The following is a 25,279-nucleotide window of genomic DNA, read 5'->3' on the forward strand; positions in this document are numbered from 1 at the left end:
TATAATTATTATTACAAAATAAGGTGCCTTTGTTTGACAATATCGCTGATGAGGCATCCTATCAACTCATTGTCAAATATCAATGGATGTATTTATGCGATTTAAATGTGTTTATTTTATATTTAGCCGTCTGTGCGTAGTGATGTATGCTCTTATATATACAACTGCAAGTCAAGGCAATCATGGAGGGTTGCCAGGCAGTTTGTTGTCTATCGTTGATATCTACGTGTTTCCACTTAAATTAGGGTTCGTGTTGTGAAGTATTAATGGAAACAGTCATTAATGAGGGCATTCCTTAGGAAGTGCTCATATCTGCTTGAACTTCGATGAAGGAGGCCCTACGAGAAGGTGGTTGCAATTTTATCAGTGTCTTGCATGTCTCATGGATTTTTATGATTTGTCTGTTCCGAAATTGAGTGGTAAGGCGTTTTCGCCAAATCGAGAAAACCATATTTCGCATATCGAATATTTATACGTTCAAGCAAGACCGGCTAATCAAGTTCACCTGTAAAAAAATCCATTTAAACTCATCTGTATCATTTCCATCTATTCGTTTCTATATTGCTAATAAGAATAACTATGAATATAGCATGGTTTTTTGAGACTTTACTTTGCCCAGCTCGCCTCATAGCGTTAAGGGCATTATCATGGATAAAATTATTATCCTTAAACATAAATATGAAGCTATAAGATTATGTACTACATAAACTATAAACATATTTTTATTGAGGAGGTTCTATTTTGCTTCAGTGTTTTTTGTGGCATGAATAAATTGCTATACTTGTTTTATATAAAATTCGGTATGTGTCTCTTTGGTTACCAAGTATGAAGCAGGCAGCGTGTAAAGGAACTTGGGTAATGACCTATGACAGCATAAGTACAGGAAGCGCGGCATTGCCTCTAAATGTTTTAACATGGATCCATTCGTTCCCCGGTTTGCCATTTGCACTACAAAGTTTTAATAGGACGCGTCGATAAATTTTAAACTATACGCGAACATGTTCAGCTAAAATCACTATGTGGCATTTCACGTGAAACTGCAACAGATTACGACCTAATATTGAACAAATATAGCAAAACTAGCGGAGTCGTTCGCTGATGCCCGCAATACAAGTGCCCAAAACAGTCTTCTAGATTTTTGGCTAGTAAATACGAGCGTACGGCATTGTGTACAAAGTATTTAGTTAAACACTCTCAATAAAGCGACCACTATTCTTGCATAACACGTATGAAAATATGAATGAAAAGGGGCCATTTATAAGACCTTTACGAACGCGCTAACTGTTAAGCGATGGTATCCTACGTAGTTGTTGAAGCGTATATATATATTTCTTGTTTACTCATGTAGCCCTTTTTTAAATAGGAGTATAAAGCTAAAAAGGCGTTATATTTTTCTATCTTCCTATGAAACAAATTTATGTTTATGATAAAAACGGTTCGGTAGCCTTAATCAAGTTATATACATACTTAATATGTTTATCATTTACCAGTAGCGATTTTGACTTTGAGCTCTGTGTATACAGAAGTTATTAAAATGAACTAATAAGTATTAGGATTTTTCAACTAAACCTACCGTGACAAAGGCTGGGCAAATGGAAAGGGCCGTTAAGTTTTTTTAATTGCAAACCGGTGATGGTCCTTTAGTATGGGAAACAAATGTCCTATAATGCAGCCTCAACCTATAAAGCAGTTCTATTTCGAAGAGGCCGTGTTAAGATGAGTAGTGCGTAATACACTTCTGATTTACATGTCGGTCGCGTTATCGCCCGAATCATAAACAATTAAAGTTGTCTTTGAGCGGCGTTAAACTCTTAATTGAGTTTCTAACTTTTTTCAATCAATGATCAACACAGTTCTACAGAGCTGCTGAGACGCCCTTATTTTTGCGGTAGAAGTTAAAAAGTTTAGTAGATATTATTCCTATTATAACCCATAGCTAGGTCTAAAATTTGATTTATGTAAGGTATGTAAGGATCTTACTTCTATATCTGCTTGCGTAAGTAACAACAAAAGTATGTTCTGTCTAGAGTGAAAGTGAATTTTCAAAAAAAAACGCTCTACAATGATACGAGATCGTTCATGTGGGACTGCTGTGTCCGCCGCTGTCTATTTCGATGTAATGTGAAGTGTATGAGGTACAATGTTAATCAATAATACACGAAGTTAGGTTAAATATTTGATTGAGGTAGGCTATATTTGTTAAAATGCTTTATTTTGTTGATTGTAACAGAAAAGCCAAACGAGGTAGGTTTCTGATGTTATATAATTGAAGTATTGCTCGACAGGGGTTCCGGTCAGAGAACGTAACTGCTTGTAGTATGGAGGAGTACGGTTTGTCACGCGTTAGTTTATTTTTTGGTTTTAGTCTGCATTACATATATCTCGAAAAATGCCCATTGTAAACAAAAACGCCGCATATCTGCTGATCAGTTCCCTTTCTTATAGATTCAAATGGCATTTATTATCTTTTGTTAGCCATTCAATAATTTTATTAATTTTAATTAAATTTCAAGGAAACGCTAAAGAGAAGAACGTTTCTGAGAGCCAGTGTGGTGTGGCTTTTCAGGCAGTCTCATATTCTCGTATTATTTCTTGAATATGACGATAGAAAATGAGAAAGCAATATTCGAAACTGGCTAGCGGTAATTTATTAGAAAACGCTAAGTGGATGCTAGCTCCTGCAATAAGCGTAAGCAATATTCTTATTTATGTTTAATGCGAACGCTTATTATGTGCTATAAAAGTCACTTATGTTTTAAAGCGGTAGCCATAACTTCAAGGCATTCTTAGATTATTATGTCTGATCATTTGTAAAATTTCAAAGTGAGCTATAAATAGTGGTATGATGATTAACTTTGCAAGGAAAAAGGATGACGCATGTTTGCCGTGGACATTTTGCCCCCTTGTCGTTTTCTAATGAAAACAATATGTGCGGTCTCCTTTTACAGATTTAAAGTTTTATACATTTTAGAATTACGAGGCAAAGGCCACTGTTTTTGGAAATTCAAACGTCGCTTGAAAAAGCGAAGGATTGGAAAAGATGAAGCAACTTGCCAGTAGCTTGTTAAAAGTAAATAAGACCAAATACGCTAGGTGCAAAATACAATGATGGCAACATACCCTGGAGGAAATATCAGCTGCGAACATCATAACAACGTAGCATTCTGTCGTTGCGAACTGTGACGAGGTGCATTTTGATCAGCTATTACTATCTACGATAATAGAGAACGTAGTAGGTGGGATAGCAATCGCAGTGGGTGTCGCCTCTTCCGATGCTGAATATGTATGTTTGAACTATGAAGTGTTGAAGCAAGGTAGCCGTAATATGAGTTGAATTTATCCGGATTATGTCAAGGATCGTTAAAATTATTGTGCATGTTATGTGTACAACCTGTTTCTGCTGATATATTTGTATCGAAGTTAGGGAACAATTTTTTGGCTCGAAGAAAAGACGCAGTTTGATTTTGAGAAATCTGCTATGCGAAAAAGATGATTTATTACTAACATTTTCATTTTGATTACTGTACAGGAAGATTGTGTCCCGAAATTATCTCATTTCCATTTTTTCAAATTTTCAAAACATAATTTTTTTAATTTGTCTAAAGTGTATCCAGATATTCCGGACCTCGCGAAAAAATTGAAAACAGAGTAGATTAGGAATATAAATATGCAGTTTTCTGTAGATTCATTTTTGTACAAACAAAAGGCCGCATAATGATGCAATTGGTGTTTTTCTCTTTTCTCCAGTTTTTCCATAAGTACCAAATTTTGTCCGATCTTTTTTGAAGTACTTGACCGTTTACATCTCAACTGAAATCACGACCGGGATCTTACAACTTCTGGCATAAGCCTTCAAATGAACGTGTGCAGTAATGATAATTGGTAAACGAGCTGACAAGAAATTACCCTTTGAGGCTTGAATTGATAAGTTTTCTAAGTTAAATTTTGCATAATAAAAATTGAAAGTTGTCAAGTTGACTTTTACGTATAAGGTACGGTCTGTCGTGCCCACTTTTGCAGCTGGATATGAAGTAACTCACGACGAACTTGCGTAAAACTGTTTCTATGATCAGTATCAAAACAATATTTCTAAAAGGTAAACAACACATATATTACCTGCAGACAAGTAGATGGCGAACATGGTGGGGTTAATGGATTATCTGATATTGCGAAAACATCATTACGCTACAGAAACGGGTCAAAGACAATATAAAAACGGATTTACAATTTTATAGATATGGTGCATTTCTCCGGGATCCTCAGGTTGGTTGACAACATTACAAATACCTCACATTCACGCATTCGAAATAACTGCCGCAAAGCAGCACGTTATCGCGCGTCTATTTCATGTCCATGTCAATCGATTTCTTTCTAAGCTTTAATGGTTATACATACTCATATCTGCTATTGAATTTCTTATTTTTGCTTCCCTCACTTTAAACTACTGCCTTTAGCTGTGCGTACCTTTCGCATAAGTCTGCGCCCTCTCGCGAGGCACTTTTGCCAACTGAAATCATCTCACGCTACAAATTGTCTGTTATCCTGGGCGTCCGTTGGGGCCATTCCCGCCTGCTAAAAAAATAGGCTTAAACAAACGTGCGACACATTCTTGACTGGTCCATGCTCCTCCGCCTGTTTTCGCAGCTTGCATCGCTTGCACCAACAGCCAGCATCAGGTGAAGCCGAGACAAATGGGCGAAACGCCAGTCCCCCATCGCCGACTTTTTATCTTTTTTTTTGAGCCACAACACCAACTTAGTTTAGCGATACCAGCACTGCCGAAGTGCTGCCTTGCATCTAATGCAGCGTTTGGAAATTGGACATTGATTGAATGGAACCGCGTACACAATATGGAAGAGCAAATGTAGATTTGATGCGGCAGTCATTGTAGTTTTATTATTATTCGTATAGATGTTGGTACTGATTTTTGGAACTGCTTGGTTTTCGTTGCTTAATAGCTAAGAAATGCGTTACATAACCGCGCTTTTATTTCCTTAAACAATAATAATATTGCTGCTTGAAAAGTCGTTTGAAGCTAACATAATTCTAGCTAACACTGGTAAAGTACGATGAAATCACTATGAATACATTAATAACAGTATCGGCGTTCGGTGTAAATCTTATGCCTTTTTGTTGCAAGAAATCAATTTCATCTTTATCATGTCATGCAGTGCAGCAGAATAAACAATGATACTCAAAAGTACATCGAATTTTGTTTAGATTAACTACCAAATTCCATAAACATACGTTATTTCTTGTTAAACTTTTAAGACATTTGTATCGTATATAATGAAAATAGAAATTAAACTCCGTTAGTTAGATTGATTGATTTAGTGTTGTTTTTCGCCGTTAGGTAAAAGGTTATCTTAAAGGAATCGGAGACATTTCGATCGACGGGTAAGTGTAAAAAATAGAAATGCAGCTGCAGTAATCTAAGGATTAATTTTGAACTATTTAGTTTTTAGTGTAGCATATGGCGCGCTGATGTACACCAGTCGTGGTATTGCGCACTAATTTTAATAGCTGTACGTAAACAGCACTTTTTGCTTGGACTCAGGCACATGGGTAATTTGTTGGCTGGACAGCTGAAAACGATGGAAGTATCACTTGCACCTGCACGTAACGATCAACCTTTCTGACGAAACTTTCTAGTATAATTCAAATAAACAATATCATCGTTGTGAAACCACGTACACCTTTTTGTTCATACAGGTTCGGGCGTCTTTTCACATTTCAGCATTTCCTTTTGGTCTGCAGCACACTGGCAAAAAAAAAACGCAAAAAAAGTTATAGACCTGTTTTTAATATAAGATTTATCTCTGCTGCATTACTATTACAAATACAGTGAGTGAAGTTGTGGCTACATGTTGCATAACGAAAATGAGAGTCATGATGGAGGTTTGACGTCGAGTCAAAGACCTTTTATACAAACACAGCATAAACAACAGGGAAAGCAACGAAAGAACTCGAATCAAAAATGTTTAGGGGAAGAACTCGAGAAAAAGTCATGGACTTCGTCGACTTGCATTACTTGATAATTAATCAGTATGATTTGACTGTTTTATATTAGTAAACTATAAGAAAGTAAAATCATGTTTCCCGCCCGCCGGAATTTCTTCTTCCTCCACTTGTTTTCGTTTTTATAATTGATTGTAACATTTATTCAATACACACGACTCTATCAAAATGATGATATAATTTAAGTGTTTTCTCTAAGCGACCATATCTCTGAATAGCGAGTGTGTAAAAAAATACGCAAGAGATACGCGTGCATCCTTTGAATAAATTTACTTCTAAACAACAGTGAACATTTGGGAAATGTTCACGAAAAAACATTCGTACTCGAACTGAGATGTTTTCAACCGCGTCAAAGCCAAAGACGATGCCACTATGATGAGACAACCCTGCCGTTGCTGACGGAAATCTGTCGCGTATATCTGATGAAAAAAACCTGCATGTTGGCGAGCAACGGATAACAGGTAGATAAAAAGATAACGGCAAATCAAAGACTACACGTACTAGTGCTGTTATCGACGTTTGTCAGCTGCGTCAATTGGTGCTGCCTTTGTATTCGCGACGCCTGATACCATACAGCTTTGCCCGTTCGCTGCGCTGACCGTCCAGTGGCTCACTACGACCATCGTTCAACACACCTATTAATGTCTCCTGGTCGTCGGCTGGGGGGCAGCTAATCGCCTCACGCAAAAAATACAACAGCATTGACTATTAGAAAGAGAAATTGTCACTCCCAAAAAATAGCTACCTTATTTGGTCTCCGTCGTGAGAGCTTCGGTAGCTTTAGCGGACCCACCGCTGACTGGTTATCGGCTGAATAGCTATGTAGAGCTGAGCGACTAGTTAATCAACTGGATAGTAATATACCCACTATAGCGTCCTACCAAACTTAGCGACGAGGTGTTGCATTTGCAGTTGTAGCAGCGATTCGAGCCCTCGGATCGCTGTAAGTACGAAAACAGGTAACGTGTCGCGCGTTGCTGCCGGCGCTGGAGCGATGGGTTATGGAAGGGATACCATTGCTGCAAGCGACACTATAGGAGCGAGTGGCTGAACGGGCAAAGCTGCTCTTACCTTTGGTATAGTAACATAGGTACCAATACTTGTAGCGGTAGTGGGGTGCCCGCATGGGGTCCGTAGGAGCGGGTTCAGCTTTCAATCCCGCCTTCATTCGTCTCACTTTTGTTTTCTCTTTCAGCTGTTTTCAACCCAGCTTTATAGCCCGTTTTCATGTCAAAGGCGTGCGTTCACCTCTTAAAGTCAGCCCACGCTCAAGTGGCATCAGTATGTGATCCCGTCTAATTTTAGTTGTCCCCCTATAAAACCGTATTCGTGTATTTTCAGTATAGCCCTTTTGTCGTCTGGGTGTCGGCGTGTCTTCATCGTGTGCGCTCGCCTGTTGTGCTCGTTCGTTCGTATGGTTACGGCCCGTCTGAAAATGACGGTGATTATTGTGTACTAGCTGGACATAAACGTCCCGAAGGAGATCAGATGTTTGAATGAAAATTGGCTGAGGAAAAACAGCGTATTGCTCTCTCCATCCTCCATATTATTATTTATTCAAAGCTGTTTTATATTTATGTTACTCTAAGTAGCTGGCTATTTCCACAGTATTCTATGTGCGCCCTGTTGCGCTGTAACGCGTTGCCGCTTTGGAGTATCCGTTGCGTATGGTACATTTAAAGAGGCTGGAAGCTATAGGTGAACCTTTATCAATCTAAAGCGGGATAGAACGGATCACGTAGCCACATCAAGGCCAAGGAACCACCATGCAGGAGGCGATCCTGCTTTTGTTGGGTCTTCTAGGAACCAGCGATGAACAACATCTAATTCCCGTCGATGTTGTCCATAGTGAAAAGCCGCATCAGTTTCAGCTTACTTCTGCTGCAGCAAAGGATCCAATGTTCATTCATAGAGTGATGCAGCCGCAGAGGGTAGGTAAACTTATGCTTTGTAGATTACCTAAGGTTAGTCTATAGAAGAGCCGGAGTAAAATTGATTCATTAAGTTTTTTTTATATTCACATCAGAAACAGTATAAATATGAAGAATGCAACTGAGGCACTCCGCAAAAATTATTATTTCCAAACAGAGCTCAATTAACTCTAAATAATTATTAACTAAATTAAACAATACGTTATTTTTTCGCAACAGTTTTGAAAAATTATCACTTACGAGTTTAGACCAGAAAGTAAAAGCCTTTTTAAAAAACTAAGTATTGGTACAAATTTATTTTAATTTTTATTAAAATTTTATTTTTAATCTTATTAATTTTATAAAAACATGACATACAATGCAATTCTTGGTAACTTCTTATTCAATTTAACTTTACTTAATCTCGTAGTATAATTTATCCTTTAATAACTGTTTGTAAAGTATTTGCAAGCGCTTAACTATGGATTTTGTATGACAAAGGAATTTGCGACAGATGCACACGTAAAGCATACAAATATAATACAATTGTAATTAGCTGGAAGTTCGTACCAGGATTTTCTCTTTACTATTATTTTTTTTTTTACTTAAGATGATTAGTAACACCATTGTTACATGAGTTTGACATGTCAAAAGTCGCATAATGTGTCATTTCTGACTTTCAATTCCTAGATGAAAGCACAACATTTATAATATAACAATATGCTGAAACTACCCAATAAAGCCTAGCAAATACGCAACAGCAACAAGAGTAAATTTTAAAAAAAATTATTACTTTCTGGTTGTCATGCTTTACTTTTTCCATAAGCCCATACGAAAAATAGGCCAAATGTTGAACTGGACTATAATACTACGTATATGGGCTAATCATTGTAGTCATATATGTATATATATGACTGACTAGATTTCCGTATGCTCGGTTGAAGGCTTTGCCCGTCACTTATTCGCATGACCCTGATGTGATAACTGTGGCGGAAAGTTCCTCGATTGAAGATAAATACGGCCAAGATCCCATTGCCGCAAAACTTGAGAAACAGGAGACTGCCGAGGTATCAGCTATAGGAGTTCGTAACCGACGAGAAGTCCCCACGCAGGAATCGCAAGACAGGCCTGACTACGATCATAAGGATTCCTCATCTGGAAACGTGGTACTTTAGATTTTTTTGAGTGATATTTGTGTTAGGTTTCATGTTTTTTACGCAAGCTAAAACAAACGAAAGACAGATTGGCAAGTTCCCAACCACTTGGAACTTACTCATCGTAATTTTTCTTTTTTTCAGGAAGATGATGGTAGCCCAGCAGATGGGTTCGGGTACGATCATAACGATAAGGCAAAATTAGAGGAAGAAGTGGTTAGCGCTGAGCGAGCGGTGGCCAAGTACGACAAAATGTTCGAGTAGACTCTCACTTCATTATCAAACAAAGGGGTCTTCTGTTTTTAAAGTATAACACAATTGCGAATAGAAGTAATGTAGGAATTTTTAAATACTGGTCGCTTGGGGACGTACTAAATAGTTTAGCAGGTCAACCGCTAAAACAGATTCGTGCTCTCGCCAGACTAGAAGTATTTTTAACAGTAGTCCATAATTGGTTCACAAAAGCATTAAATTCGAAGATCTAAAAATAGTTTATCGTTAAAACTTAAAAAGAGTTTTAGTATCATTAACGATCCTTTATCAAATGCTTCAGCAGCTTTTTTCGCCTTTTCTAGGCCCTGGTCGCTTCACAGCTTTGCAAGATAATTGACTGATACAAGATAAGTTTATCCGTATACAAATTTAGGTTTATGCGAAACTTTTTATTAACTTTAGATTATAGGGGCACTATCAATATCCGTTTTGTTCGTACAGAAATTTGAGCAAATTTACGACTATTTTACTCACACCGATATAGGGAATTTGAGAAAACCGTTGGGAGTGATGACGGAAGTTATGGACAAAAAGGAGTCGATGGGGTTTATGGGAGCGAGACCGACGCTGCATATAAGAATGGTCATGAAGACAGCTACGGAGCCGTTTCGGGAGACGGCACCGATAAAGATAGCGGGACGAGTTCAGTGTCTGAAAATAACTATGCTGTAAACGCCGACGATAATGGTGATCCTGGAGATCGGGGTGATGAACGCGATATGAATGCAAGTGACAACGACCACAGATATGGAAATACAGACGACAGTGGCTACGAAAGCAGCGACCGTCATAATCCTGCTAGTGATAACGATTATGAATCAAAAGGTGAATATTAGCAATAACAAAACGCTCTTCAACGATCAACCACTTATCTTAAACACAGTTGTGGCATTGGAGTTGTTGCCATGTTGACACTATAACATGTCGTGTTATTTAAAATAATACGGATACATCCTATTCACGTATTTTAGGTAGTGACAGCGGCGGTGGTAAAGATGAAAACGGAAATGACACTGGGAATAATCCATCAAAAAATCCTTCCGATACTTCTGGAAGTGAAGCGAGCGGAGACGCTGGTAATGACGTAGGCCGCTATGATGCCACGACAGACGACAACTACGGTGACTTTGAAAAAAGTGACTATAGTAACGAACGCAACAAGGGTTTCAGTGAAGCTAGAGGGGATGGCAATGAGAAGAATCAGGGATATGAAAATCCAGACGAAGGTCGCCGCAACTATGGCGAAAACGACAATTATGCCGAATGGAGTAGCAGTGACAAACCGGTGAACCGAGAAGAATCGTATTCAAGATCGCTCGATTTCCATGAGAAGCCTAAACCCAAACTGAAACCGTATCGGGAAATTCTCGAGGAAGAGGATCGGAAAAATGAAGGTGCTTCGTCTGAAAGAACTGATGATGGCTACGACGGCAAGACCGAAGGCTTTGATGGTAATTACAAGGCCGAAGGGTTCAATGGTGATGAAGTTACTGGTGGAAGCGATGAGGACAACGGAGGAAGCGAAGGACGTAGCGAAGCTGATGGAAATCAAGAGACTGCTCCCGACGGATATAGTGAAGCTGTTCGCACCCATGTTGAAGCTTCCTATAGCGAAGCTGGAGAAATAAATGAAGCGACTGATCGACCAAAAAGTAACGAAGAGAAGTATGTTTGTTTGCTAGGAACGAATAGCTGGAATTACACAACTGACAGATAGCCATGATAGAAAGATACTTTTGTATGAATGGGCCTTAGGTTTGTCTAAGGCTCCTTCTTGAATTGTAGTAGGTAAAGAACAAGGTGAGGATAACGATAATATTAATGTGCACTATAGACGCCACTACATGGTTACGCGTTTCCAAATATCGTTTGTCAAGTGTCTTATGTAGAAACTAGGTACTTGCCACTCATCCGTTGACAACTAATACTGTTTATGCAAATTATTCCATAAAGGTACGCTGCCTTAGACGGACCTGACTACGAGTCCCAGAGGGGCACTGATTATTATGATCGAAATGAAGACAAAACTGATGGACAGGTGTCAGCTGGAATAGAAACCGTTCAGGAATCGCCAACGGTCATTAAAACGATCATAATACCACGAGCGCCATACAGAAAAGGTAGCACTTCATATAAGAATGATTCTGGTGAACCAAGTCAACTCCAAAGGAGACAAAAGAGGTGGGTTTTGTTCAAAAATATTCCATAAAACAAGCACTGGAAGTTATCGTTAATGTTCCACTACTCTCAATAGAGTACTATAGCTAATGCATTGAAGCACTGTTTCGTAACAAATTTTGATCTTTTTATGCATTGGCTAAAAATAGGACGAAACCAAAACTCATATATTAACCATATATCAATATGTTATCCAGTATCGGTCAGGAGTTTTTACGGCAATCTATTTTAAATCACCTCTTCTTCTAATTAAGTTTTAACCAAGTGCGAAGGAAGTAATTTGTGTTATCTTTGCTAAAGGGTACATGTCTGTTGTATGTAATGGGCGTCTTTGTTCTCAATTCGATCACTACACTCACTTCTGTGTATACCCTAAACGCATCTGTATTACGTGTCACTAAATGTGTCTGTGTATGTTTCTGTGTCAAACAAGCGCATTAGTCTGCACCGTTTGAATGAGTGTCGTTCTTGTGGCTGTTTGCTAAAATAAATGTCGTCAGTCGTTGATGTTATTATGAGGAAATCTGTGTTGTCTTTACATTATCGTCTCCTTTTGTGTTTCAAAACGTTTATAGAGCGAAATAATTATTTGTAAGTTTTGACAGAAAGCGCTTCACAGGCTGATCTTCCATTACACGACCAATAGTTGCGCGACAACTATTAGGAACAAGTAGGAATCATCATTGGTTGTCTCTATACACGCTTAACTGCGTGTATAGTTTCTGTTTTCAGTACAGAACGCTATCATACAGGTAGTTAGTAGTGCTCTACAGATCGGTAACGAATAGTAGTAAATTAAAGACTTCTCTCTATGACAGGTCTTAAAAAACTACAAACTAAAAAATGTAGATACACAAACATTTTCAAAATAGGGCTAAACTTACGGAATTTAAGTACACTAACTTCAACCTAACAAGACCACTTAATATTTAATTAAACATGTAAGCATGCTTTTCTACGCTAATATTCTCATCACCAGCTTTCATTTGATTCCTTGGTAACCACTAAATATGGTAATTAGAGATGTATGATAATTGTCGATTTATTATAAAATTGAACCGCTTCAATGCCTATTAACATAAGAAAAAAGAGTTTTCAAAACAAAACTTAACTGGAGATTTTTTCCATGTTACCTAGATCCGATAAATTTGCTCTCCTGATGAGTGCCAAACGATATTCAAAAGAAATATAGAATGCTAAGAGATTTCGCCATAGCCAAACGAAAACGCTAGAAGTCGCGGTAAACGCCAACTAAAAAAAAAAAAAATAGGGAGTTTTATAAACGCATTTAGTGGTGCTAAGGCTACAACAGCTAAATAGTAAATTAAACATTAAATATTATGGCTACACATAATAGTTCGTGATTCGGAAATACACAAAGCTAGGTTTAATGTGAATGAACAAAGACAACAATCTCCTTAATGCTGCACCTAGTAAACTTTAAAATCAAGTTTATAAATGTCGGACAACTGTCTCTGTAACAGTAACAACGAGGAAATAACACTGCCCAGAGATAAACTAAGCCTGGATCCTATTCATGATATTATGGAATGCACGCTAAGTAAAGGCCGTGGTATTGATAAACGCTGGGCTTAACTAACGGTAGATTACGATTCTTCAATGCTGCAATGTTTTTTTTGTTTCATTATGTAATTCAACTTCATTATAGAAGTGTTATTCACAGATATTGGGTCTATTTATACCTGCCACGGAAATGCAAACTTTCTGTCAACGTTTCTCCGTATAACAGCTACTAAATGAGCACCATTTTTCATTCCTAGTCTTGGATCGGTGTCAAAACGAAAGTTTTTTTTCATAGATAGCTGATACGAATATGTTATTAAGTTAGTTAGGTTGAGAAATAATCAATTCACTATCAGGCTCAACTTCACTATATATAGTCTTGTAAATCGGCAGTAATGCATATGCTCTATGGGAGTTATTCTATTTGCGGATTTATTACAAAAACAGCCAATTTTCGTTGGATTTTAAAATGTGCCATTTTCTTTATGTACGTAGACGTGTACATAAGAGCCGTAAATTCGCTTTTCCCCTAGTGCAGAAATGACAATAAAAACGATTCGCGCTTCCCCAAAGAGTAATGGATCGTGTTAGTTTGCGGCTTATCCATTTCTATCTACAGGGATACAACTCAGGACAGCTTGCCCACCTCGCGAGTAAAGGAGCTTATTGCCCAACAGAAATCAGCGATTTACTTTACGTCAACACCGTTTCAACTAAGGGGCAACAATGAAAGCGGAATGAGAATTATGCCATCGTCATATGATGGAATCGTTACCAGCTCTGGGGTCATAGACGACAATGCGCCCCAACGAAAGGTCCATAATCACCCCTACACCAACTTATTTCAAGTAGTATATACTGAAATATGCTCGAAGTAGTATACATTTGGTGTTGTATCTTAAATCTGATTTGTACATGAATTCATAGTCTCAAATGCAGATTGCCCCTAAATACAACATTACGCTCAGTTTGAAAATTGCTGAGAGGATTTTTGCTTGAGTACATAGACGAAGGTCTGTTGCATGCAAAAATCGAAAACGTTTTAAAAAAATATTCTGAAATAACTGCTTATTGCTTTGACGTTTACGAAAAATAATTTTATTCGGTATGTATGTATATTTGATCGAGTTTTTTTGTAGTACTTGCTTGTTTTTGACGGGCAGGGTTTTTATGTGGGTGTATTATTGACCTGATTATCTGAACTGGTTTGGCAAAAGCATTTGATATACAAAAAACACGACAATGCATATAATAGCATACAAATACCGGTACACACACACACATATATATATATATTTTTTTTTTTTCAGCAGATTAATTCAACATCGAAGAGTGCCACACGGGCTGTAAACTACTCAAGTGAAGAAGGTCTCATACCTTTTAAACAAACTGCGCTCGAAAACAGTTACCTTGCTCGAACGCGTAGGGAACTTGGGCCAGCGTCACCTGGCATGGATTTTGCAGATCAACGATTCCTCATTGGTGGTTTCAAGCCGATGTTTCCTGTCGACGACCCTGGTGAAGGACCATACGATCTAAAGGACGGCCGAGAGCCCTCGAACAGAATGTAAGTTCATTGGTAATCAACCAACATGATTACCATAATGTTATTCATACTAATAAGATAATGCAGTATAATAATAACCCAATATGTAACATTGTAACAGTTACAAACTAAGACGTAATCTTATTTGATTTTAGGGGAGAAGCCCTTGACATACTGCCACGAGGTGACTTCGGAAGGGGCGATGACGATGGTGGTGGAGATCGCTTGAAGGCAGAGAGTATTAGTCCTGCCACTCTTGATCACAATACTAATTCACCGGCCAACTGTGCGTGAAACCAACATAAGTATTGACTTCGAACCAATTATTCAATAGTTTGGTAAACCGCCTTTTTGTTCATTGATAAAACGGGTGCGAGATAATGCCACATGGAACAAGTCGTTTACTATGGCAAGGCAACATCAGCTTTGGAAGCACTGAATAGTACAGTACGGTCAAACCGTTGATATTTTTGAGACGCAATTGCTACTTATTTGCATTGACAACATAGTGATCATGAACCGAGCATTATCAAGCCAAGATGACCACCTCTTCTCAAACACCAAGAATTTCCCTTCTGGCTTTGTTCAATGTCAAAGCCAAACACAGAAAAGACGGCTCTTTAGAGAACTGGTGTAGCCTGTTACATTTCTTTCTTTGCGTTAACGGTTGTTCTTACCGGACGAGTTAGGTAAACGTAGGACCATGTAGCCTCACCATCATTTGTTTTTTCAGTGCGATGGTTTCGCTCAACTGGTTACGTAACAGTCTTCTTAGACTGCGCATAGGATAAATAGACTCTTTGCAAGTGAAACTTTAAGCACAAATTGAAAGAGTTGAATAGCAAGTTTTGTATATCTAGCACGATTCCTCATAGTTCATTATTTTGTTAGTATACAAATAACATGGTATCCGTATTATCTCTATACTAACAAAATTCCGCCACTAAACAATGTCATTAACATCTATAGCGTTGTGTGTAAGCGAGAAGTCTATTTTTGGACACACTGTAGATCGATTGCTATACTTCAGATAACGCCCCATACGGACCTGCGCCAGTGCCGACGCGCGCACCATATGCCAATTTACCACAAATTTTACATTATCCGCTGCCCGCCTTTAGAGGAAGGTTGGAACTTCGAGGAGCCTCTAGTCCTTCTAATCCATCATTATCTGATACTTCTCTTCCGTTATCGAGTTCTTCCCTTCAAAGCGATAACCCCGCACTCCCGCTTTCACTGAAACAGGCTAGTAACATCAACGAGAGATTCCTATATTTTAGATATATTGAATCAAAAAATAACGTCTACAATTCAGTGATAATATGATTAATTCGTAAAGTGATGTTCCGTGACAAACTCTGTTTTTACAGGTCAGTCCGGCTTCCTTCTCAGACGAGCCAACAGGGACGACGGTAACTGACGTGCCGCCGATTAGAGTCACGATGGGTCGAAATCGGGGTACGCGTTACAAACGTGAATATACGCGAAACCTCCAGAAACGGGATATTCACCAACATACATACGGGAAACACAATAGTCGGAAGACACACAAAGCCACAACACCTAGTAGACCGGTGTATCGCAAGCAATTTTATTGGGCACCTGTTGGGACCGTAACCCAACACCAGCAGTCCCAACTTGCAAAACCGCCTCGACGAGCTCGCAGAAGTACTGCTGGAGCCAAGATTTATAGTGTCGAGGTCTTTCAACCAAAGAAAACTTTATTCCATACCCAAAACGTATCATCATTGAAAGTAGACAGCACGGAGCCGAAAATGTTCTCTGATGGCAAGAACGTACCGAAGACGATCGCAAGATCCAAAAGTAGTGCGTACAGAAAAAAAAAGTTTTACAGAAGTTCTGAATCAGACGAAAATTGCAGACTTAGTGCTGAAGAGAGTCGTATCCAGTCATCTGCTGTGGCTTCACCAAGATCCAAAGTTGTTGATTTAAAGGTATCTGTTAGCATGAAATCGACTAGTACAAAAGGTTCAAGAAAACGGCCGAATTCCGCGACCGAATCAATTATTACTGCTGGTACGAGCAACGAGGGAGCAATGTGGGGCTTACAGCTAGCTAAAAAGAAAGCCAGTGACAAAAAACAATCTAAAATTATGATTATTAATAATGGAGAAGTACAAATGAAAGCACCGCTATTTATTGCTGCGCCGACTCCAAAACCCGTAAAAGGTATTTTGCAACGGCTCGGCTTTAGCCGTACTATGCCAGCGAAGGGTTTCGAAAAACAAATAGCTTCGGATATCCTTGGAAGTCTCGAAAACAAGGAGCAGATGATTTTCTATCCTGACGAGACAGAGCATAGTGCAGGGAAAGACGAAATGCAGGATAAACCTTACCGGAGAAAGAGACATTCAAGGAAAAAATACCGCACAAATCGTTTTCAACCTACACATCATCGTGACGACGATTCCAGGGAAAAATTTAGACCAATGTTTGACGGCAATGGAGAGGAACCTTGGAATCCTATTGAGATAACAGCTCGTACAAAACCGGTAAAATTATTAGTTTTGCCGTCAAGCCGCAAAGAACCGGAGAAGCAAGCCAATGAACGACTAGAAATCATCTATAAATACCCTCGGGGCTCGCGACAGGTATACCGTGAATACCGACCTAGCCATAGCAATGGTCGCGTCAAAGAGCGAATTGTAGTGTATCGTAACAGTTTTAGCGATCATGTCGTAGCTTTTCCAGGTAAACACGATCAAAAGCATGACATTAATACAGATAAAATCTTCATGAAGAGATCCGAAGACCCCAAGATTAAGATTATAGCTTTGCGAAAGGAGGATTTAGCCCCACAGAGACCAACCAGCGATCCTGGTCGTTTTAATATTTCAACACCGTACGACATGAAAAAAGGTTTTGTCATCTTGGGTAAACCACTTGATGGTGGGGGTCCTATGGGAGCAGGCCGACTTGTGCGAAAGGCGAGATTAAATGGACGAACAGTCGACTTGGTCAAAAAGCCCGAATCCGGTTTTGCCGAGATCACGGTCTCGTCAATGATTAGGGTTAACGGAGATTGAAAAGCGTCTTAGATCGACATCAATGTTGTCAGCAGATTGTATTTAGCATAGTTATAGAGTTATAAGGGTAAAAAGGCCCAAAATATCTGTTATAACCCCTGCGTTAATCAACCATTACATTTCAATATAATCGTCATTAATTCGCGGCGTAATTATATTGCTAATATGCTCAAATTAAGCCTAAGTAAATCTGATCAATATACTGACAGAGCCTTAAAAATTAATTTAAGAGCCGTGCGTAACCTACTGCCACTATTCGAATAAAACCGCGTAAAAGTTAAGCGACAATTTTAAATTAAGCGTACAATATAGAAAAGTCAGCGGGTCTGAAAGTTCCCACAGGTTTACTCACATGGCCTTGTGAATGTTGGCAAAGATCAAAGTACAAAGGCAGAGGACACTATATGATTATATGATGAGGCAGTATTAAATGTTTTACGTTACCAACTAGCTTCAGCCTAGCAAAGAAGATCTAATAAATAAGATAATCTACTCTGGTTAATTATGTTTGCTGTGCAAACGTCGCGTTCTGTTCAATACTGCTTACTTTCATCTTCAACTGTATTTACTCACTTTAGTGTATTATTCATCCTAATAAACAAAGGTTTTAGGACTGTTTGTACGCCTTACTACTTTTAGAAGCCCATGTTTACGTCGAAATTTATTGATAACTTTGAAGAATGACAACGCATTCGAACTACTGCGCTGGTCGACAGGAAAATAACAGTAGGGAGTATTATATAAAACGTGTTTAATTAACTTTTAATTAATATATTTGTGTTAGTGTCACGTTGTTCATAAATAATCTGCATTTATAAAGTCCATTCAGCTGTCGTCTAACATCGACCAGATTTGCCCACGGTTTGTCTTAGCTTCTACCCTTACTATAACTTAACTTTTAAAATTAGCGTCACCAACTGAATGGCTCATATCACATTAAACACGTTTCGACAGGACGCGTTCTAACAGAATCGATATTAACAACTTGTCCTGCCTACTTAGTAAGATGTATACGATGAGATTCGCCTTTATTTCTTATACTGCGAACCTTTCTTGGAAGAATGACCTTTCAATATCAATCGCCAGCTGAAGAACTGGGAAGGTATTTAGGCATTGTTAGATGAGTTGATGGAGTGTTAGGGTATTTAGAAAACAAGCAAATTTTCCATAGAGTTTTGGCAAGAAAATATTCATTCGAATATATTCTAGAGAAATAAATATCACTTTCGAGATGGGATAATACTGATTCTCAAAAACAGTGTTACCTGTATATATAAATTAGCCCTATTTTTTTGTATATTTATGTGTATTATTATTATTACGACGGGACGAGCATTACGCATCTGTTGAAATGATACAGAGATAAAACGAGGATTTCTCTAAGTCTGACGATTTTTAAGAATAGTTTCGACTTCGATACAATGATGTTTTATTTCTAATTATTTTCCAATTGTATGCTATTTATTTATTAGGCTGGCGATGTTACTGTATATATATATAGGAAGGTTTAGAGAACTTAGAAAACCGAAAGAGTTAAACGACGACCATAAGTTTGATGTCATCCCGCGGCTGCCTATTTACATTACAATGTAACTCCATTTTCCTTTTGGTCAATAAATATCGCAAAAACCTAATTCCTAACTACACGAAAAATTTACAACGACGAGGAAGTTAGTCAAATATATTATGATAATAATATGTTTCATTGACAAACTTGCAACTACAAAAGCGCATCAATTTGTACCTGTCTCACAGGACTAGAATCTAAAACCTTATAGTTTTGAGATACTAACACTCCCGTTTACTTTATTACACTGAAAATAAAATATGAAGTACTGTACAGGTATTACCAAATTATGTATCTTGTTTAATATGACTTTTTGATTCGCAGTTTATCTCGCGAAAATATTTTCTAATATTTTTTTCAGTTTCGGAAAAAAACTCGCGAATTCTAGACCGCTAACTTTAATTTAAAAACGTTTATCTCTGGGCAGTATCTATTTGTTATTACATTCTGTTTTCTGAATAAAAATATAAAAATCCTTTATTATCACCTTATGTATATTGGGGGACAGTTATCTTAGTTTTTAGTTTGTCTTTACTTATAAACGTGTTACCAAGGGGACAGTAGTCGCATGGAATAAAGATTTTAGCAGTTTTGACTGCGACCAAGATCTGAAACAAAAAGTTCTTAAAAAATTATTTTTTTTTATTATAAAAGAAAGAACAACTGGGAACGGATAAGTTCCCTCATACAAACCAGAGTCCTTTTGTATTAGATTAGTCTGTTTACATTACTAGTCTCCATTGGATGATGATGTGATTATCAATCAGTAAGAGAAGAGTGCTACACTAGACATCGTATGATGGTTTCGGTCTCAGCTAAGTTGACTCTTTACTAGGATATCCGTAATTCAGCTGATACAAGTCCAAACCAATCGTAGCACGTGACTTTAGTGATATATAGTAAGCACACAGACGTGATCGCTCTACTTTTTGTAGGAAAAATCAGACTGCGGTCAGTTACAGCTCTACTTGAGTCATATGACATTAACGTAGATCAGAACTTGCAGTCTTGAAGGACAACAGAATGGTTAACAAAGGTTTTGAGCTATGTGTGCTTTCATGGGTGTCAGGTATGCTCAGAATATAGTAAAATTGATCTAAAAAAATTTATTTCACAGGTGGATTTTATTTACATTATCGTTCTAATAGACTTACCTTAGTTAACTTAGACAATATGCCCGATTTTTGAAAATTTTTTATATTTGAGCCCCACAAGGGCATCTTCTTTCGCACCTACTGAGCTCATTGCAAATATTTTATTTATTGGGGTATCGATCAATTTACTAAGCAATTTTTCTAAAAAAACTGTTACCTAAATTTCGTGATTTAGCTTTATTCTGAAGATTCTTAACATAAGTGGGTATGTACAGACGGAAGTGAATCCTACAGTGACTACATAGACCCGTTGTTTCCTAGTGCTTCCCATTTAGCATTTCAGTCTCACTACATTGTAGCGATGAACTATTGGAATTGTTATTTCAAAAAGCACATATAGATGAAGTTAAATGTCTTTGCGGACGCTGATAATGAACGCCTATATCATGTGAGCACGCGATTAAAAGTGGGAAAAACGACTGACATAACTCTGTTCTATATACATTTGCTATATCAACAACGGTTCTGTAAATCACAGATTTTCTAGCTAAACAATGTGGAAAGTAAAAATGGGTAGTATTATTGTGGTTGTGATAAGCAGATATGTCTTTCTATTAAATGCCGTACAATTTGTGAATATGTACTTGAATTGGCAACCCAAAATCCAGTAAAGTTGCTAATACCTGACAAGGCTGAATGGAGCACGGACACCAATGCATAGTTAACTCTATCGAAAATATTTTTTCACGTATCACACCAATAATTTTATTTCGATTATAATACCCCATACCAACTATATGGACAATTTTTCCCATAAGCTTTTCAAAATAAATCAGCTTCTAAACAAATGTAGGCAACCATCTTGCATACGTTTAAATGAACTTTAACCTCCAATGAATCTCATCATGTTTCACTCTCAAACCGGCAAGACATTAATGTACTATACCCTGTACCACCCAGACATCGAGCGTCGACTTTCGCTCACGGGAATGTCTACATATTAATCTACTCTCGCCACGAATTTCTCTCTCCGCGAACGCCATGCATTTCATAAATGCGTTTATTCGCCCGCTTTAATTAAATTACCCTAGTGCCCAAGCACCCTACAACATACGTATTCATTCATACGCATATTTTTATATTAGGTTTTTCACTAGCACATGGCGATCGCTACCGCTCTATGTTTTCAAAAAAACATATTTAAGTGAAAATCGACTCGGAAAGGGCGGGTGATTTCAAATCGATGCCTCTTTTTGTAAAGTCCCACGCGAACTAATGTGAACATTTTTAATTATGATGCTGCCAAACATATAATTTTAATTAACAGTGGTGCATAATCAATGCTTCTCTGCAAATACGTACTAAAGGTTAAATTTCTAAAAAAAACGACTTTGAGTAGTAGGTCATTCGAAGCAATGATTCCCTAAGACTTGCTGAAGAGTTAACGATGCATTTGGATCAGGTCACTGGGGAATTTGAACCAGTCGCATTTCACAAGAGTGAGTAACGCAACACAAAGACGAAGATAAGGTCGTCAAACTTTCAATCTTAGCTATTACGATATTGACGTGACATCAAATAACAGAATTGTAAATTTACGATGATATTTTAATCGTACCCAAGTATGGAAATTTGAAAGCCTGACATATAATATTGTGTATGTTTTTTGTTATCAGGTTTTTGTTAGTACTACGATCATACGAGCAATTAATTGAAGCTTTTTACTAAAGAGACTGTATTAATTAGAATTTAGGATTTGCTGTAGGCATTCCTGACAAGTGACGGTTTAAAGTACTATAAAAAAGAAAATAAAAAAGTAATTAGGGAAAACATTTTTCATGCATTGTTAATATAATGCTTACCGATTATTCACTTATTCACATATTAGCAGAAAAATTATGACCTTTTGTTAAGAAATTTTGTTAGTAAAGAAAATTTGTCTACCATGTTATCGCAGTCAATTTCAATGAGCTAAATGAAGCTTATTGAAATATCTTGCAACCCACAAATAAGAAGCCTAAAAATTTCGTTTTAATAAAAGACCGCTTAGAATGGAAATAGTTGTAGAAAATAAAATGCATAGCAATTATAAATATATAATTCGCAAGGCAGTCGAAGACCAAGAGAAGGATCGCAGTCTCGCTAACCTGCAGCGAAAATCAAAAGCAAGTAAAAGACAAATAATTGGAAGGTCCAACTATCGATGATTAACGTGCTTCCTATGTCAGAAGGCATAATGCTTGTAATAAAAAGGAGGAATATTATGCTTGTATTTTTTAAATAATACGAGCAAATACTTTTTTGTTACAACTGTAAAAAACCACCGATGGGCTTCGCGATAATAATTGCTACGTACGGTTTCACAGACACTAAGTCTAAACTAGAGCTAAAATTCTCTTATTGCTTTAGGCAGAAATTCATGGCTCATTTTATGCAATTATTAAATATGCGCCACAGAAGTACTAATTGTATCTTTGAATCTTATGCTCTAATTGTTGCTCAATAGTTGCTTGGATATTCATTAAACATGATTACTTATTTTGGCACACCTATGCATTGACTTAACTCGTGTTTGTTTGAAATGAATGCTTACAGTGAGGCTAAAAGAAAAACGTGATGAATGTGAGCTTTTGAATGATTTGGCTCGTACTATCATCACTAGTGACTTATTAACATGGGGCCCCACATAACCCAAAGGTGGGATGCCCCTTTAGCAGCCGCTCGTCACTGCTGCGGCTACCTTTTAGCAATGGATGAGGCAGGAAAAAGATTGCAGCGAGAAACCAATGGCTGCGACAGCTGCAACGACGCCAATAATATTACAACGACAATAACGAGCGTATCTTTTTGAGATGCTGAACACATTTTTTTATCAGGTCGACACAACAGCATTGTCAAACAATACAAGACAGCTTTTCTGTCTTTCGCTCACCTTGTCCGATTATGGTTCTTAAATAGTTAATTATCTAGCGGTAGCTTTTACTTCTAAAATCATGTAAATCTGTTTGACCTGTGACATTTTACGCTTGTCCGACATTATTGCGTACCTTTAATTCCTTCAAAATTTCAAGAAAGTCAATATTAGGTGTGTTTCTATCTAAATGAATACGGATGACTGAGTTCTTTACTGCGCGATAGCTTTCGGTTAAAGTAAATTCCTGTAATCATTGCTCTCCCTTTATCTTGAACGTTGTTACATATCGCACATAAAATTAAAAAGGCGTTTCGAACAATAAGGAAGAAGACAAAAAAAAAACAAAAAATCATCAGCGTCCTAATTTTTGTTCTGCCCGTTCTTCGGACCATCCTTTCTATCAACGTATCGGAGTCATTCTGCCAGTAGTTCCGCTGGCTGTTGAGCTCTGCCCGGCTCGCTGTTTGCGTCGACAGCTTCGGCTCCAGCACTCCAGTCGATTTCGCTTGCTCGCTCGCTTGCTGCTGGCCGCTCTGCCAGCGGCGGTTTCCTTCTTTCATTGCGGCGGCCGGTCGAGATGATGGTTGTGCTGCTGCTGGCGCTGCTTGATGCAACGGCGGCGGCAGTGCTCACCGCTCACCAACAGGCACCAACTAGCTAGGCGCTGGCAGCCCGCTGATCCTCGCCGGAGCTCTTTGGCGGCTAGCTCACTCTTTAGGTGCTTTAGCTCGATCGGCTGCTCCAGCGCCACCGGCAGGGGTCGTCGACCCCAGCGGCCGTCCGCGAACCGCCCGCCGCTCTGATTCCGGCCAGCTAATGCGTTCATTGGCGAGCGCTTGCGAAGACGCGATCTGCGTTCGTTTCCTAGTGAGGGCGCCTGTGTCTGCCTCTGTTGCTCGCTTTATGCTGGCCGCCCTGTGAGAGGCTAACTGTGGCTTGCCTGCCTCCTGCCTGCTGGCCGTAGTTTATGTTGTACACACAGAGAGTGGATGCCTGCTTGCTTGGTCGCTCGATCGGTCGGTTCGTTCGTTACTTTGCTGGTGAACGAAGAACAAGGAGAAGAATACGACGACGAACAGAGCTGGCTGGCTGGCTGGCTCGCTGGCTAGCTCGAAGTGCTGTCTGACTTAGTGTTGGCTCGTCGCCGTCGCCGTGATTTCGTGTCCGTTTGGTTGTTAGTGGTGCGTTCGGTCGTTGTTGTACGGCGGGCGGGCGGGCGGGCCGAGTCCGAAGCGAGACATTGTCCCTCGAATCTCCGCGTACTCTTCCAGTGTGTGTTTGCGGGGCCAGAAACAGCTAAAACAGCAGCAGCAGCAGTGGATTGATTGTGGGTCGTCGCCGTGGTCTTCATTGTGTCGCTTACACTGGATTGTCTGGTTGATTCGTTGGTTCGTTTGTTGCTTGGTGATATTGGGCTGGTGGTTCGCCCCACCGTCGTCGTCGCCGTTGTCAACGGCGGTAACAGCAGCAAGTCGAGAAGTGGCCAACATCATCCGCAGCCGCAGTCGATCAGACGTGTGTATCGTCCAACGAGTGGACGGTCGGACGGACGAGCAGACCTGACCAGCCGGACAACGATACGGTCGTTCGTTCGTTGCGTTTTGTGCGTGTAGGCAGGTGGCCGGACGGCGTGCTCAGGCAGGCAATTTGCCTGGCTTTGCAGGCCAATCTGTAGCAGCAGCACGGTGCTACTGCACTAGCAGTTGGTTCCGGCATCAACAGCAGCAGCGGTCGCTGGCTGGGCAACTCGCATCGCGGGTCGTTCGCTCGCTCAATAATAACAATAATAGCAGCAAGTAGATTTGTCGCAGTGGTACAACTGCGTCAAGCTTTACTGCTTCTACTACGATTATTTACTACTTGGCCTAGCAGCGTTATTCTAGCCATAACCGCAACTGCTACTACGAAAGAATCAAGAACTTCTACTGCAACAGCAGCAGCAGCAGTCCTCCAAACAGTTGTTGCTCAAGCAGCAACGTCGTATCATCGAGCATTGATCGAGCAGCAGCAGCAGCATAAACGGCGACAGTAACAGCAATAGCACTACCAATAAC

At 39.0% G+C, this 25,279-nt stretch overlaps 1 protein-coding gene and 2 long non-coding RNA genes across 20 annotated transcripts in view; 1 reads left to right on the forward strand and 2 right to left on the reverse strand.

Annotated features, from left to right (window-relative positions):
* Nucleotides 1–5,900, reverse strand: part of LOC147758936 (uncharacterized) — a 7,560-nt gene extending 1,660 nt beyond the window's left edge. For 2 of the 13 annotated variants that reach the window (XR_015319681.1, XR_015319675.1), the window contains exons 1-3: nt 4,465–5,900; nt 4,117–4,185; nt 3,121–3,810 (exon numbers count right to left, since the gene is read on the reverse strand). This is a non-coding gene — a long non-coding RNA (uncharacterized LOC147758936). Of the gene's footprint in view, nt 1–6; nt 506–3,120; nt 3,811–4,116; nt 4,186–4,225; nt 4,437–4,464 lie in introns of those variants that run through there. The other 11 variants (XR_015319679.1, XR_015319673.1, XR_015319678.1 and 8 more) reach the window with 9 other exon arrangements.
* Nucleotides 5,901–6,914: 1,014 nt separating this feature from the next.
* Nucleotides 6,915–18,268, forward strand: LOC111242884 (uncharacterized). 6 transcript variants are annotated; one of them, XM_022787801.2, is made up of 11 exons: nt 6,915–7,949; nt 8,873–9,094; nt 9,227–9,336; nt 9,840–10,180; nt 10,327–11,020; nt 11,309–11,536; nt 13,677–13,872; nt 14,368–14,624; nt 14,759–14,889; nt 15,634–15,848; nt 15,974–18,268. In XM_022787801.2, exons 1-11 carry the CDS (start codon nt 7,785–7,787, stop codon nt 17,648–17,650), a joined length of 4,236 nt encoding a protein of 1,411 aa, XP_022643536.1. In that variant the 5' UTR covers nt 6,915–7,784; the 3' UTR covers nt 17,651–18,268. The 6 variants fall into 6 exon arrangements, with proteins under 6 accessions (XP_022643536.1, XP_022643539.1, XP_022643538.1 ...); XM_022787804.2 differs by having other exon boundaries at nt 9,227–9,324; XM_022787803.2 differs by having other exon boundaries at nt 8,873–9,091.
* On the reverse strand, nt 8,233–9,329 carry LOC147758937 (uncharacterized). The gene is made up of 2 exons (XR_015330434.1): nt 9,202–9,329; nt 8,233–9,083 (listed from the first exon to the last, which is right to left on the reverse strand). It is a non-coding gene; the product is annotated as an uncharacterized LOC147758937 (long non-coding RNA).
* Nucleotides 18,269–25,279: the final 7,011 nt, after the last annotated feature.

The sequence above is a fragment of the Varroa destructor genome, unplaced genomic scaffold, assembly GCF_002443255.2.
Source record: "Varroa destructor unplaced genomic scaffold, Vdes_3.0 BEIS01000001.1, whole genome shotgun sequence".
In the NCBI taxonomy this organism is placed as follows: domain Eukaryota; kingdom Metazoa; phylum Arthropoda; class Arachnida; order Mesostigmata; family Varroidae; genus Varroa; species Varroa destructor.

Coding starts and splice junctions, on each gene's coding strand:
- LOC111242884 (XM_022787801.2), top strand. CDS start 7,785: ATGCAGGAGGCGATCCTGCTTTTGTTGGGTCTTCTAGGAACCAGCGAT. Junction 14,890..15,633: donor TACTAATTCACCGGCCAACT/GTGCGTGAAACC, acceptor GCTATACTTCAG/ATAACGCCCCATACGGACCT. Junction 15,849..15,973: donor TCCCGCTTTCACTGAAACAG/GCTAGTAACATC, acceptor CTGTTTTTACAG/GTCAGTCCGGCTTCCTTCTC.